This window comes from Podarcis erhardii, assembly GCF_964252035.2.
Source record: "Podarcis erhardii genome assembly, chromosome: 6".
In the NCBI taxonomy this organism is placed as follows: Eukaryota; Metazoa; Chordata; class Lepidosauria; order Squamata; family Lacertidae; genus Podarcis; species Podarcis erhardii.
The window spans coordinates 63,146,981-63,163,535 of NC_138510.1; the positions used below are offsets into that span (position 1 = coordinate 63,146,981).

Sequence of the window (16,555 nt, forward strand, 5' to 3'; positions counted from 1 at the left end):
TTCATAGACTCTGTATTGGTCCTCAGAATTAATTGTGTGGATGTCACTGGTTTATGAGTTGTATCTTTACAGTGGTTTGGGAGCATTAATGGTATTTGCATTCAATTGCTACTGTATGAATTTAGTATTAAAGCCAGGAAGCTTCTAACTTGAGAGAACCTTGATCAAATAATGTATGCATTAAATAGAAAACGGCAAACCTACTTCTCTACTTAGCCTGATAGATGCTCTTGTGTTTTATTTGACAGGATGGTCGTGTAGCATCAGCAATCCTGGTCAGTGCAATGTTCTGTTTCTGTCATCTCTTCTCTAATCCAATTCCTGCCATTCAGTTGTTAAATTCAAAGAGACCTGGAATAGTACTCTGGCCATCCCACAGAAGGTAAGTTTTCCCGACGGACCAAATATCTAAACACATGAAATGTGACTTTCCATTTCTTTATTTCTTGGAGTCAGATTTTATTCAGTTTCACCCTTCCTGTCTGTTTAAAGCTATGTATCTGCACTGAAATCAGTGGGAATTCGTTTTATCCAGTCACTGACTGGTTGAAGGCAGATTGGGAACAGTTCAGCAAAACAAATGCTTTCAGCTAGGGCTTCAATGATCCCACTGGGTTCCTAAGGCTGCATTCCAAAACACAAGTATTCCTAAATTGCTTTGGTCCTGTATAAATTAGACTGTTCCAGTATAAGTGGGAATAATAATTTTTAGTCATTAGTAATCTCAAGCCCTGGGTTTTTGACAATCACAAGAGCATCAAGACTTTAAAATGTGGTATCCCTACCACAAATGAGGAGCTGTAATCCAGCAGCATTTGGAGGGCCACATAGCATTCCAGTTCCTTGACAGCAGGATTTCTACTATTGAAAATACTAGATTCTGCAACTTGAGGAACCCCAAATACTTTTATAGAGCTAAAGGATTCTATCATCATCATCATCATCATCATCATCATCATCATACCCTGCCTATCTGGCTGGGTTTCCCCAGTCACCCTGGGCATCTTATAGCATATCAAAAAAATAATAAAAACACCAAGCATTAAAAACTGCCTGATACAGGGCTGCCTTCAGATGTCTTCTAAAAGTTGTGTAATTCTTTACCTCCTTGACATCTGAAGGGAGGGCGTTCCACAGGGAGGGCGCCACTACCGAGAGGGCTCTCTACCTGGTTCCCTGCAACTTCACTTCTCTCAGTGAGGGAACCAGCAAAAACCTTCAGAGGAGGATCTCAGCAAAGCAGTAATATGAATGGACCCCTCTTAATTATTTTTCTCATTACAGGTATGTAGGATATATTTGTGATCTAATAGCAGACAAACCTATTCAACCTCACTGCAAGCCTCTAACTATCAAATCAGTCCTCTTCAGTCCAGTGCCCTGTTTCAACAAGCAGAGAACTGGCTGCCGGCCTTTCTGTGACATTCTTATTGGAGAAACCAGAATCTTCACGACCTCCCAAGAGTATGAAAGAATGAAGTGAGTGCCACTGTGTTTACTTAGAATACTTCTGCACCCATACATACAAAGCAGGGGAAGGAGCTATCTAGAGCACACAATCTACTTATGCCCCCAGGCACCAGTAAACATGCTGGTTGCATCCCCTGGTTGATACGTGATCAACACCAGTCTGAAATATAGGTATGGGTATCTGCTTGGGCCTGTGTCAATACAGCTGTGGCTATTTGGATGGGAACCAGGATTTCCCAATGCATATGTGTGTAGGGGCATCCTATCTTCACACTGACTCTTATCACACATGAACTGGGAAGTGCTGCCACCATACACGTTGGCCATGTTCTGGATGGGCCCTTCACACATTGGGCACCTACAGATACATAATGCTTAAATAGGGATAATGTTTTGCCTCTGAAGTTTTGATTTTTGTACTATGGGTTGTTTCAAATTCTGTGCATTTTCTGCATATAGTATATTGGTGGATGTTGGCATAGGCTGTAGCTTGTGCTGTGAGAGAGAAGGGAGGTAAACAAACCAGCCAAACCAAGACTTCCTTCTTGTTAACTGGCCCAACCTACTCCTTCTACTCGGTAGAGTGGTACAGTACTTGGGTGTGGGGTAAGGTCACTGTGAATTTTGTTTTGATGGTTCTGATTAATATTACAAGAGTTGTAAAGTAAAAGTTATTTTACTTTTCTTTAGGGAATTCCGTATTCAAGAAGGAAAAGTTGTAATTCCGTTAGGAGTCACTGTCCATGGCGACGTAGTGGTTTCTGTCTACCATATGCGATCAACCATTGGGGGACGACTTCAAGCTAAAGTATGACTTGATGCATTTGTTGAATGTAAAGCTAAACAAGTGGGGGTGGTTAGCCAACTCCAGATTCTTAAATACTGTGGTGAGGTAGCAGTGGGGTGTCAAAATCTAAAGACACAATGAGAAGATCAAAAGCAGCTGCAGAAGTCAAATCTCAAAAGGGAAGAGACAGCTGACAAAGAGAATAGTTTCCTGATATTTTTCAAAACATTCACTTTATCAAGGGAAATTTATTCCAATACTTGGGGGGTAATGCTTGGTACTGCTCTTCTTTCAGCTCATCTAAGCAGACCAAAAAGAAAAGAGATGTTCCCTTTCTGCAATACACAGTTCTGCACCCAATTTTTTAAAAAAACTGGGAGATATGGAAGCAAAATAAGAACGAGGCAGTGATGCTACTTATTGAAAGATGTTTGGTAGTTTGTCTAATAATATAGCTGAACAAGTATTGATGTCACTTTAGACTATAGTCCAGTTCAGAAACTTATGGAGAAACTTGAACTGTCTTCACAAAGTAATATCCCTCTATGTGGTGACAACAACACACAAATTCTTATTATGCATAGTCCATTCCCTTTCCAAAAGGAGTGGACAGATCATGCAGAACTAAGTCAGAAGTTATATTATTACTGATAACATAAAAGCGATAATAACTCTATATTGTACAGAATAATTCTATACCATGAGCAGTATGTTTCATTCGTGTCTTAGTCACATGAATATTAGGAGGGAGTGCCATCATGTTTTATGACTCAGATACTATTACATTTTATGTTCTCATGGTAAGCAGGGCAAATGGGCTTCTGTTTCTCCCCCCACTATAAGAATTGAATGCAATAGAAAGATACTGTCAGAGCTGCCCGAAGTCTCAGCTCACAGAGGACCAACGCCAGGTCGTTGTTATATACAAAAGTCTTTATTGACGTTCAGTCTCTATTTCAAAACCGTGGCGCGCAGCTCTACGTCTTAAACCCTAGACCGCTGAAGCTCCGTCTGAATCTCCTCCCCTCTGACACCAGTTTAAGACTCTAGACCTGCTCCACCTCTTCCTCTGCTCTCTCCTCCTCTGGGTCCTCCTGTCCGCTGGGGCATTCCCCTTTCTGGACTCTTCTGACGCTGAGTCCCCTGACTCCTCCCCCTGCCTCCGGCGGGCTTTAGGAGCTGGTTCCCAATCCGGGTTCTCTGCAGTCCCGCGCGCCTGTACATTTGAGCTTGGCTCTCGCGCCAACCCAGTGACCTTCCTCCTGACCGTTACACTGCTTCTGTCACTATTTCCCTCTTCTGGGAGGCTAGCTGGACCTGACCTCCCCTCCGTTCCCTGGCTCTCCGATGGAGGCGTGGTCAGCCCTGACTCATCTTCTCTCCCTGCTGGGGGAGACGCTGGCCCCGAGATCTGGGACTCTTCCCCCCCACTACGCTCTGGTGGGGAAGCTGGTCCTGATCTCCAACTGCTGCTCTGGGAGTCCCCGCTGGCCCCTTGCTTCTGGAGTGTCCCCTTTTGGACCCCTCTTGCCCTGGCCACCGGCGCCCCCTTCTGTGAATCTTCTGATTCGCTGGAGAGGCTCATGGAATCTCTCGGGCCACTGTCATCTTCTCCTACGCTGCCCTCAGATTCTTCCCCTTCGCTCTCCATTTCCTCTCTTCCCTGTGCCTCTGCTCCTGAGCCCCTGACAGATACATATTTCCTAACCCTGATCCAAAAGTATGTCTTCATCAATGCAACATTTTCATACTTTGTTATAATGAAGGATTTGAATTTGCAAAATAACTGTTTAAGCCTGCTACAAACTAACTTACTAATACCTGCATACTATACGCCAAATATTTTATTTTTGTGAGGGGGGTTGATTTTAAAATTGTGTTTTAATGTTTTCTTTTAGATGACAAACACACAAATATTCCAGATTCAGTTTCACACTGGATTTATAGCCCTGGGAACAACGGTATTAAAATTCAATAAGTAAGTATCTCATGACTAGAAATGATTCTGTGTTCTGAGTAGTTAGCTGCATATGGATTATTGCAGCAACACCCATAAGTGTTGATATGCAATCAAGCGACACCTATTTCAATAGACATCTCAGGAGTTTGAGTAAATGAAGCATGTAGTTCCCTATTTATCTTAATATAATTCATTGCAAAAGCAATGCATGCTTTTAAAATCTCTTTAGCGAAGGTTGTAGATACAAGACTGGGCATTCTCCTGCTTCATCCCATGATTTCAGGCACATTGGAGTTTTGTTTCAAGCAGAAGGTCTGCATAGGCCCAGAAACAAAATCCACAGAGAAGCCTGTATACTTAACTGGTTGTCATAGATCTACCTAATAATGAAACAAGATTATGCTCCTTAATTATGGAATATTCTAAAATAAACTAGAGAAGTCTTGCCTTCTAGACACTGTAATTTTGCTAGTGAGTACGATGTTCTGTTTCTGTTCCCTGGCATGAAAATGTTCCACTTATCCTAGTAGCAAAATAGGATGTGTTTGAAGTTAAGGCTGAGATTAAAACTCATACGTGAAAATTCTTAACTTTCTCTCCATAGTACTTAATTGTAAAGCCCAAGGGACCATTAGGCTCTAAATTTATCCCTCTGCTCCAGGGCAGGACCATCCATACAAGTCATGTAGATCATGACTTGAATGTTTAAAACACAAGTGGTCAGCAAGACTAAGCAAGGTACATTACTCCAGGTGTCTGTACAGTAGGCAGGTTAAATTAGCATCCTGTGAACCAGCCCCTGCATGTGAGAGCCATAGCAGATAGCTGCTCTCATCTTTGCAAAGCCACCAGAGAAGCTAATGCCAGTTCTTTCAGCCACGGCTCTCTTGTTTTGCCTGCTGCCTGAGGAAGCCAACCTCTGTTATGATGAGCAAGGAGACAAACACTGGTAGTAACAGTAGCACGCCTGCTAAATGGGCTAAAACAGGGATGGCTATGGCAACAGCAAGAACTTTATCTGCTACATCTAGCCCAAGGCTTCTATACATGTTAGAGCTGGTTCAAGATTTCTGAAGTAGCAGAAAGGAGCCCTTTAATACAACTCTGCTCACTGAGGCACAACATGTTTTGAACTAAAATAGCTTTTTATCAGGGAGAAAGTTAAATGTGAATCAACTTTCATTTTGCATGTTCTAAAATAAAAGGTAGGTGTCCTGTCCCTGTGGATCACTATTAAATACTCCCTGAACCCATTTGGACTAGAATTACAAATCCAAACTATCCTCTTCATCTGCAATCAGAAATTTCTTCTGAGATTTTAAATAATTCAGATTGAGAGCACAAAGTAAAAAATCCACTAAGGTAATATTTTGTCATTGCTCCTGTCTACTAGGATGTCACACTCTGTAAAACTTACTTTACATATATAGAATGCAACATATTTCAGCCATATCAAGTACTTCTTTGTGCTCATCCTATGCAGGCTCAATATTTGATTTTAACAGGATATCTTCAAACTGTTTTATTTTAATTTGAAGAACTTTCTGTCAATGTTTAGACCTGAATTGGATGCATGTGACTCATCAGACAAGTACCCCCAGCTGTTCCATGTCATGTTGGAGATAGAAATAGATTCTGCTGATAGACAGACTGATCTAACACCTCCATGGGAAAACTTCACAACAAAAGACATCAATCCCAGCATTCTTTTCTCATCGCACCAGGAACACCAGGACACCCTTGCCTTGGCAGGTAAAAGCTCTATAGTTTTAGTGCTGCAGTTTTGACTTTAATGAAAATGCCAAAGTTGGCCATTTATTTCACACATTTTTGGTATGCCTTGACGCTTTGTACATTATAGGTAGAGGTCCTGTAGATGCGCCACAAGATAACCTGAAGAATGTGGGGCAGGGTGCATTCTTGTCATCTCTCAGCTGGCAAGGTATGGGTAACATATCTTTTCAGAACTCATAATTCACATACTAGTTTTCTTCTATCCCTTATCTCGTTTCTTGTCCCCAAGGAGCTCGGGAATGCTGTGTTCACATGGCCCCATGGCAAGGCATAAGCATTTTCTTGACTCATAAGAAAGAACTGGCCAGCATATAGACATGCATAGTATTCATGGGCTCATCACACTTCATAGAGCTTCTGGCCAAGTTCTCATGACAGGCTTATTTTGTGCTCATCATTGCAGTTGACTGTAATAATGTCCCTTGGAAAATAATGTGCTGTCAGCACTGTGCGTTTCCAATTTTGTGTTTTCCATTGTGTGTTTAACCCAAAGTACTTGGGTTAAGTGTAAACGTTGCTATTGCTGGTAGTGTTTACTTCCACATGTGTGGTGTGTGTGTGTGTGTGTGTGTGTGTGTGTGAGAGAGAGAGAGAGAGAGAGAGAGAGAGAGAGAGAGAGAGAAGGGGTATTTCCCCCCCCTTGTATCTAGCACTGAAGGATCAACAGAACTACTAGCTAATCTTGAGCTTCTTTTGACCACTTAGATCAAAAACTGGAGAGAAGTAGCTCTCATCCCAGCTCTGAGGACCGGGCGGCACTGGTGCATGAAGAAAGTGAGCAGTCAGATGATGAACTCTTATCCCTCTCCAGTCAGCATAGTAACACCAGCAGTGACAAAATCCACGGGGCACCAAAGCATACCAAGAAGCATCAAGAGCCACCAGGTCCACCACCCCCAGAGGATGTCGATCTTTTAGGCTTGGAAGGCAGTCCTATGAGCAAGAACTTCCCAGCAGCACCTGCCGCACCGCCCTCAAACTCAGACTTGCTGAGTGATATCTTTGGGGTTGGTAACTCTGGAGGACCAAATCAAGGTGGACAGTCGGCTGTTGAGGATGTATTTCAGATGGGTGGCACTGGATCCACACAATCCACTCCACGACGGTCTGCAGCTTCAGCATCCCCATCTCTGTCCCCAAGAGTAGGAGAAGGTAAAAACTCCTAATTGTGACACTTAAAAAACCCAAAACCTTCTAAAAAAATTTCTTGGCAATCATTTCTAAATAGGATTCTCTTTCTACTAGGAATGGGGGAGAAACTCAGTTCAGTTCACATTTGAAATGCGTACCACATGCATGCATATATTGTTAACAATAACATACATGACACTAGGGGAAATGTGCAAAAATAGTATCACAAGAGAAATGTGAACTAAAAGGATGGCAAATATTAATGAGGACTTTTAAAAAATGCAAATTGATGTGGCAAAGTGAACTTAAGATTGTACAAACAAACCCTTAAACAACTGCAGAATTCTAAGAAAGATAAATGCTGTTTTATATTAACAGTTACTTGTCTGAAGCACGGTAGCCTAAGCTGTCAATTTTAGTTTCTAATTTTTACAATCAAGATTCAGATAGTATTATTTCATGATTATTAACTTGGAGTAACCATTGGCTTGGTTCTGAAAATTGTTAATGGGAGAAAACTTTCTGCGTGTTTTCAAATTTGGGAAATTTCCTCCTGCCCTTGGTGCTCCTGTGATGTCCCATCCCCCACTTCTCAGGAAAGTCTCCTGACCCAGGTGAGAACCTTTTTGCTGGGTGCAGGAAGTTGGAGATGTAATGGGAGAATGAAAAAGTCCCCTTCTGTGAACTCCCTTCCATTCACAGTTGTGAGAACTCAAGCCTTTGTTTATGAGAACAAGAAATTTCTTGTTGTATCAGTCACAAATCCTTTATTGTCTCAAGTCATTCTGGTCACTTGTTTTCTGTAAGAAATTCTGAAATCCCCCTAACAAAACAGCCATGCTTATTGTTTACCTGATTCTAAATCAGCCCCATAGTGTATGCCAAGGAGGCAGTGCATGTTGTGGCTGCCAGTGGAACATGCTGAGTTTTTAGCACGTAATCACAACTGCCAGCTTGCTTCTGATTGTGACAGCATGCTAAATGCCTATCCTTCCTTAGCGCATGCTGGCAGCAGTCATATGTCATCCCCTCACCCCACCCCCAACACTGATTGAGTGCTGTTGTTGTCAGTGTTTTGATCCAATAGCAACTGGGCATTGCAGGGGGGGAATGTGCCATATTTTTCCACGTTTACGTGCGTTGCAACAGGAACCATTTAGAATTTTCTGGTTTTTATTAAAACTCATCACATTATTCTGTCCTTAAAAATGAAAAACCTTGATAAACAACTATTGGTATGCAGTTAAAGATGCCTGCATAGTCCTAATAAATGCATGAATTTCAGTCCCTGCCCATACTTCTATCAAAGTTTATTTGCTATCCTCACAGACTTGCTTCTGTCCCTTTAACAGATTCTCTTGCTATTTTCTTCTCTTTCTACCTGGCTCCACTCCCCATTTTCCTAGGCTTCTGTCACCTCCCACTTGCCATCCCATTCCTGCTCTCTTCTCTGCTTTTTAGCCACCTGCCTTTTAGCACTATGCCTATTCCAAATTTTCTGATGATACAAAGCCCCTCCTGTTTCTTGGTCCTATGTGAAACTTTCTTCCGTTCAACCTGATTCTGAACATCTGTCACAAAACCTGCTGTGCACTGACATTACTGACACATTCACCTTGAGCTGACAGGACACCTGAACATGGCACCACAACAGCTCAGGGGCACCTTCTGGGTACATAAGAGGCAACATGCATTTTAAATGCTTCCTCTTTGTGTCAGAATTGCTGTTCCTTAAACCTTCTAGCCTCTTAACTAAATTTAGAAGATAAGAAGAAATATCTTAGTTCACAGTGAACACAAACAGAAAGAAAACATGAGAAGAAAGTACTGAAATGCTAAAAGTGAATGAACTCACTGAACTTGTGTGCTAGTGAAATTTATGTACATTCTGGAGGAAACAGTTGGTATAAATGAGAGAGCTGCAGAACATAACGAGAAAGATCCAAATGCAAATCAAGAGCAAACTTGCCTATTGCAAGGAGTTATTGCCTTCTTGATTGTTTTTTTGGTTGCCTGAGTTGAAATTTAAACACTCCCATGAACTCCCAATTTCACGTACATGTGGAAGAAGGTTGTTACTCTAGCTTCAGGCTCTCCTGCTCCTTCCTCCGCCAGAAGATGGAGCAATGTAATCAATACCTCTACACGAGTCTTTGTCTTCTATAGTTCTTGATTTGATGGCAAATCCTTAATCTCTTCCCTAATTGTATCCTATTTTTATGTACAAAACAGTTAGGAGTAATATGGGTTTGCTCTGGAGTAAAGGAACACAGCTTAATAGTGGACTTGGGGTGAATGGGATACACGTTTAATAGAACAAATATGTTGTTTTTGCAGCAGCTGCCTTTGACCCATTTGGCAGTAGTCCCAAGAAGCCTGCCCCTGATCTTCTAGGTTCTTTTCTTGGTTCATCAAATGCCACCACTGATCCTTTTCTTCAAGGAGCACGGAGTCCTTCACCTACTGTTCAAGGAGATCCTTTCAATATGGGTAGGAAACATTTCAAATGCCCACTCTTTTGTTTTTGAATAGAAGTTTAGTGGTGATAACCATATCTTCATACACTTGCAGATTATTCATAAGGTCAAATAGTTTCTCGTCCAGTTTCTTAAGTGGTTAGTGGGCCTCAGATATACAATACTAAGATATGATTTTCATGTTTTGAAGTTAACACCAACAAGCCATGGGCTCCGAATTGTTCACATGCCAAACAATATGAAATTGTTTGATATGAGGAAGTTTATTGGGGAGACTGTATTCTTTTCCATAAAATTTGAAAAAGACTGAAATCCTATATACACTTATGTAGGAACAAACACCATTGAACTCTGTGGTGCTTACTTTAGAATGAACACATGGAATATGGTTGTGTGGCATCAAAAAGCATGTCATTATGAACTGTAGGTCTAGATGGGCTGGGTTTCTCTGAGGGCTACAGTAGAACTTTTCTCCATTTTAAAGCTTAGTATAAGTGCATCTAAATTTTCCAGCGGGCTGCAAGCTTAATCTAATACAGTGGTACCTTGAGTTACAAACACCTCAGGTTACAAATGCTTCAGGTTACAAACTGCACTAACCTGGAAGAGTTACCTCGAGTTGAGAACTTTGCACCAGGATGAGAACGGAAATTGTGTGCCGGTGGCGCAGTGGCAGCAAGAGGCCCCATTAGTGAAAGCACGCCTCTAGTTAAGAACAGTTTCAGGTTAAGAAAGGGCCTCCGGAACGAATTAAATTTGTAACTAGAGGTACCACTGTATTAATATCCAGGCTTGGAAAATAGCATGTACTAATTTCTGATACAATGAGTAACCAATGCACCCAGTGTTCTGTCAAAACTATGAATATAGTGAAATAATGTGCATCCAAAATTACTGGAAGGACATTTCCTTAATTTTGATAAACAATGTATGTTAATAGGCAATTCTCTTCTTGTTTAGCTTCTTCTAGTACACCATCTGTTTCCATTCAGCCAGATGTTTCAGGTGATTGGGAATGGCCTAGCAAATCAGGTTTGTCTGAAACTAGTCTCTAACTTGTTTAAGATGATTTGCTATGTGACGTTCATTCCTATTGGCTATGAACAGTGACACTTTCCACTAATTTCCAAATAGTCCACTTTACATTAAAATGAACCTATGTGATGAGGTAATTGCACAAATGGAGACCTCTAATGGTTATCTTAAATAAACTTATCAAATTCATTTGTTCTTATTTGAACATAAAACATGCACACCAAAGATACCAAGAAGATTGTACCTCTGGTCCAAACTAGCTAAGTTAAATGTGTCTTTGTATTTAACATGCATTAAAAACAATGCAAATAGCCAATGGTTGGTGCTTAATAATTATAATAATTATAATTAAAAACATCAGGGGAGAGGAATTTAACCCTTTCCTCACCTTTTGCTGTCCTGATGAACATATGCCTTCTGTGGCTGCTGTGTGCATTGGGAATAAATCCTCCATTGGTTTAACCTCCCTTTCCCCTACCTGTTGTGATCCCAATAATTATCACCCTCCACAGAAGCTGCTATTTGCATTAAATATGTGCACATTAAATGCAATGATAAATTTGATATCGTCTATAACTTGGCCCTCAGAAACAAAACATATAACGCAAAAAAAAAAACTAGTCTAAGCTTTAAGCAAGAACTACTCAAATTTGTTTTAAAAGTCTGAGCAAAATGTAACATTTTTACACACAAAGATTCCCAACTCTCTTTGTGCATGCCTAAACATGGCAAATGGCTTGTATGCTATTAAAACTGGCATATTATTCATACTGCTAGCTACATTTACACAATTGCCAAAAGCCACTTCATAGAACATGAACGAAGTTAAAATTCTTTAGTATTTGTTCATTTGATGGCAAAATTTAATGAGGGTGCAGCCTGAGAAATTGCCACCACTGGTGAGTTTTGCCAAAAGTTATTTGGGTCGCAGCAGGAACACCTTCAATGCTCTGTTGAATGTATCTTCTTGTGTGAATTTTGTACTTATCGTTTATCTCTAAATTACACGTCTGCTGAGGTGTCCGTGTGTTGAGCTGACCAACTAATAAGAAGCAGCAATCTTATATTAATTTTGTATCTGGGGTCATTAAATTATATTTTATAAGCGTTCTCTTTTTTCTTCTTAGGTGGTCTACGTATGGGGAGCAAATCAGCTGCTACCAGCCCTACAGGGTCACTACACAGCACACCTACACATCAAGCCAAACCACAAACACTGGATCCTTTTGCTGACTTGGGAACTCTTGGTGCAAATCTGGCAGGTTAGATTAAACCTGAACATTGTCCATAGAATCATAGAATCATAGAATCATAGAGTTGGAAGAGACCACAAGGGCCATCAAGTCCAACCCCCTGCCAAGCAGGAAACACCATCAGAGCACTCCTGACATATGGTTGTCAAGCTTCTGCTTAAAGACCTCCAAAGAAGGAGACTCCACCACACTCCTTGGCAGCAAATTCCACTGTCAAACAGCTCTTACTGTCAGGAAGTTCTTCCTAATGTTTAGGTGGAATCTTTTTTCTTGTAGTTTAGAACCATTGCTCCGGGTCCGCTTCTCTGGAGCAGCAGAAAACAACCTTTCTCCCTTCTCTATGTGACATCCTTTTATATATTTGAACATGGCTATCATATCACCCCTTAACCTCCTCTTCTCCAGGCTAAACATGCCCAGCTCCCTTAGCCGTTCTTCATAAGGCATCGTTTCCAGGCCTTTGACCATTTTGGTTGCCCTCCTCTGGACACGTTCCAGTTTGTCAGTGTCCTTCTTGAACTATGGTGCCCATGTTTTTGGCTACCCGTTCTACTCAATCAGATGTGCATTTTTACACTAGGCAATGAAAGGGGGACCACAGTGAATTGCACAATGGAGCAATTAACCACTTGCCTGCTTCTCTGGAATGAATAGCCCTTGCAAACCCATCCATGGCAGACAAGCAAATGCTGTAGAACTACATAGGTTGATCCTGTGATCCTGACATATTATTGCTGCATATTCAACTTGTTATGCTTTTTATGAAGCAGAAAGAGAGAGAAAAGGCAGGCTGATCTGAGAAAGATGGTAAAAGCAGGCAGATTCAGTGGAGGAGAGCTTTAAAATCTGTTTGCAAAGACTGGCAGATTTAGAAGGCAGGATCTGCTCCATCTCTTGAGTCAATTAATACAGATTGGTAGCTTGATTAGACTTTCAATAAAATGTTGTATTTAATATGCGTGAAAGGCTACAATTTACCTTTGCCTGATCCCACCATAGTTACCATGAGAGAACCACATTGTGGGATGGCATGAAGTAAAGCTATGCTTTCAAGCTCTCACCTCTTTTACACATTCAACAATGGTTTCAGCAGTATTACAACAAAGCTTTAAAACACACATTTGTGTTGGATCTGCTGAGACTCATGATAAATTGGCTATGTATCTTAAATATGGTTCTGTTCAATTGAATTTGAAAAACCCTTAATTTGCATAAATAATTCCCATTGGGCTTTTACAGTCTTGATTAGCAAACAACAAGGATAGAGCAGGTCAGGAAGGGTGTTGAAGTAAAGAAGGCCATAGAGACATTACCAGTTGAGCACTGAAGGAATTGTCCAAGCCTGCCTGTCTGTTTCAGCTTATGTGGATCTTTCCCCATTGCTTTAAAATTCTCACCAGTCCCCCTACCCTCCAAAAATGCTTTACATTTACAGCACACAACTTCCTCCAAAGAATCCTGGGAACTGTAATTTGTTAAGGGTGCTGGGAATTATAGCTCAATGGGGGTCAAACTACAGTTTTCAGGATTCTTTGGAGGATGTTGTGTGTTTAAATGTATGCTGTGGCATGTGACCTGAGTCAGACCATGGTCTATATCAACTAGCAGCAACTCACCAGACAGCAGGTATTCCCAGCCCTATCTGGCGATGCCAAAGAACAGGGGTCAGCAACCTTTTTCAGCCATGGGCTGGTCCACCGTCCCTCAGACCATATGGTGGGCCAGACTATATTTTTTTTGGGGGGGGGGGAAATGAACGAATTCCTATGCCCCACAAATAACCCAGAGATGCATTTTAAATAAAAGCACACATTCTACTCATGTAAAAACACGGTGATTCCCGGACCGTCCGCGGGCCAAACTGAGAAGGCGATTGGGCCACATCCGGCCCACGGGCCTTAGGTTGCCTACCCCTGCCAAAGACTAAACTAGGGACCTTCTGCCTGCAAATCAGATGTTCTAACACTGAGCTATATAGTTCTTCTCTAGAACAGTAGACATTTACAAGGTGACGTTTACAGAAATAAAAACTTGGCAATATAGTAAAAATCCATGTTCACAAGACAGGAATGCATAGAGCTTTGCAAGTAGGCCTTACAGCAATATATCTGAGAGAAATTATGTCAATTAACCCCAGAAGGCTATAGTACTTTTTTTGACTATTTTTACAGAAAGCCTTTCTCCTCTGATACTTCTGAATCATGCTCCTTCTAACTAACTAAAAAGGCAGCCAGTAAAAAGTGCAGAAGTTGAACCGAGTTTGGTTTTTCTTATATTCTCACTAACTTTTTGTCAGTTGAACAAAACATGACGAGCAGTACTGAAGATCTCTTGGGCTAATTAATTACATTTAATATGTGATAGGAAGATAAAGGGAACTGCTACACTAATTTGTGCTATTGTACACAAATATTTGTGTTTGCAACTCAAGGTTTAACCTCCAATATCTAATACAGGCTTTAATATATGAAAAAATTACCCTGGGAAGGTGGCCTTTCCTCTCCCTGCCCCACCCATTTTAACCATATATCATGATTAATTGGATAGATCCAAGACAGATGGATCTGTCCTGTGAACAATGCAATGTGTGGCTTGCATAGGGCATCACTTAAATGTGGGGCACAACCCTAAAAGTCATGAACTGACTTCTTGTCATTGACAACAGTATGTGAAAAGTTAACCTTGCTTAGTAAATACAGTTGAGGAACAAAGTAGGAAATTCTGGGAGGGGGTGGGAAGGATGAAAATGTACTAAAACTGAGAGTAAAATGTAGGTCACTGCCTTGTTTGCAAGTACCTTCTTCAAGGGATGCTTTCGTCTTTCCTCCTTTTTCTAAATAGGCTTCCCTTCCGTCTTCCCTCCTTGGCCCCCTAATTTCTACCATAACAATAACAGCTTGCATTACCTCCGCTCCCTGTTGTTTACCACTTCATGTGTCCAAACCTCACGTTGGTTCTGAAATTAGGTGTCCTGCTTCCCTCTGCTGGTGTTCTGCTGCTCTGCAGGATCAAAAACAGAAAATGTGTCTGATGTCACGTAGTGCAACAACTTGTGGCTATTTCTTCTTTTTTTAAAAAAAGAAAAGTCTGCAGTACTGAAGGGGTTCCATGATTTTAAGTAAAAAGAAGTTGAATATGCAGAATAGTAATATCTGAAGTAAAAAAAAAAAAAAAAAAAAAGCAGCCAAAAAACCCCCACAAGCAACAAAAAGGCAATTTTTAAATAATCTATAGTTTCTACTATATTTATGTGATCAGAGGAAATGGTGGAAATGGTAAAGTTCTGGTGGTACTTTATGAAAACAAATGGGTGAAGCTTTTGAATTCTGTAAAAAAAAGAAATTATTAAGGACATTGGTGTTGATTGGATTTTCATTCTGATCCAGAAATTGTTCCCTGCAAGTGAAAATACCATTATCCTTATTTTGCACAATGTTGTGTTTAGCCTTCAAATTGCTGATAGCTTGGAGAAAAAGAATGACACATAATCTCTTTCTCTCTCTTTGCCCCCCCCCCCCAATTATTAGTAGGTTGAGTAATCATATGTGATCTGTATTTGTGTAGACTGCTCCAGAATGCAATTATATTCAGTATTTACACTCTTGAGGAACTTACAAGTTTAATCTATGCCAAATCTTCCAAGAAATGCTTATTTGCTGTTTTCTGGTGCAGCACATTTCAATATAAGCTATGTCGTTTCCACCTGCCCTATGCTTCATTGGAATATATATCTATAACCCAATGCTACTAATATTATTCTTTAAATGCTTATATATATTTATTTAAAAATCTGTATATTAAATGATTTTGTTAACAAGTATACAAAAGAATATATAGACGTAGGTGAAATCCAAACATTTATGTGTGCATATCTAAACTGCTTCCTGGAGACTTTATTGACTTGAGAGGTTTTTATTTTTGCTTCTTGTGCTGCACTGCAACATTTCTTCAACCTTCAGACATAGAAGGGATGGGTGGAAGCCTCAATGCTTGGACCCAGGTCCACCTGCAGTCCTTTGAATCTTAGTAAGGAAATTACCAGATATCAACTGGTAATTCTGCTTTCCTATTACACAGGCAGTATTATTAACACAAAATGCTTTGCTTCATGTTTCAGGCTGTCCTTCCTTCGCTAGCAAACCCAGCACACCGACAGGAATGGGTGGAGTATTTCCTCCTATGGGGTCACCACAGAAACCATCTCCTCAGCCAATGGGAGGAGGCAGCTGGCAACAAGGCACTGGATACTCTTGGCCACAATCACAGACAAAACCCCAACAAAGCATGCCACATTCCTCTCCACAGAACAGGCCTAATTATAATGTGAGTTTTTCTGCAGCGCCCGGTGGCCAAAATGACCGTGGAAAAGGATCAGGCAGTTCTGGTAAATTGATTTTTTGATCTTTTTAGTCTTCCGATGCGGTTTTGTAGTTTTGAAGGCCTAGAGGTAGAGTATTTCCAAGCTGAAAATATTCAGTCAAATATAATACAATAATATAATGTGTTTTGAAATTAATTTAGACATTCTGGTTCTAAGTGAAGAACTAGATATTATTGCAGACATGATGTCATGCTCTGACCGTTGTCATCAGTGTGGAATAGGGATGGGGAAACCTGCAGCATTATGACCTTGCATCTTGCCATTGGC

General features: G+C 40.8%; 1 protein-coding gene and 1 long non-coding RNA gene across 6 annotated transcripts in view; one reads left to right on the forward strand and one right to left on the reverse strand.

The window, feature by feature from the left end:
• The window catches only part of LOC309344659, a 135,506-nt gene that overhangs the window by 111,623 nt on the left and 7,328 nt on the right, over window positions 1–16,555 (reverse strand). Inside the window, exon 2 of the long non-coding RNA XR_014157812.1 lies at window positions 14,814–14,907. This is a non-coding gene — a long non-coding RNA (uncharacterized lncRNA). The remainder of the gene's footprint in view (window positions 1–14,813; window positions 14,908–16,555) is intronic.
• Window positions 1–16,555, forward strand: part of DNAJC6 (DnaJ heat shock protein family (Hsp40) member C6) — a 51,674-nt gene that overhangs the window by 29,952 nt on the left and 5,167 nt on the right. For 3 of the 5 annotated variants that reach the window (XM_081867146.1, XM_081867142.1, XM_081867144.1), the window contains 11 exons: window positions 249–382; window positions 1,285–1,479; window positions 2,161–2,278; window positions 4,156–4,235; window positions 5,776–5,969; window positions 6,079–6,159; window positions 6,717–7,163; window positions 9,480–9,632; window positions 10,580–10,651; window positions 11,782–11,916; window positions 16,025–16,291. In XM_081867146.1, the coding sequence (XP_081723272.1) occupies window positions 249–382; window positions 1,285–1,479; window positions 2,161–2,278; window positions 4,156–4,235; window positions 5,776–5,969; window positions 6,079–6,159; window positions 6,717–7,163; window positions 9,480–9,632; window positions 10,580–10,651; window positions 11,782–11,916; window positions 16,025–16,291 (1,876 nt within the window). The remainder of the gene's footprint in view (window positions 1–248; window positions 383–1,284; window positions 1,480–2,160; window positions 2,279–4,155; window positions 4,236–5,775; window positions 5,970–6,078; window positions 6,160–6,716; window positions 7,164–9,479; window positions 9,633–10,579; window positions 10,652–11,781; window positions 11,917–16,024; window positions 16,292–16,555) is intronic. The other 2 variants (XM_081867143.1, XM_081867145.1) reach the window with 2 other exon arrangements.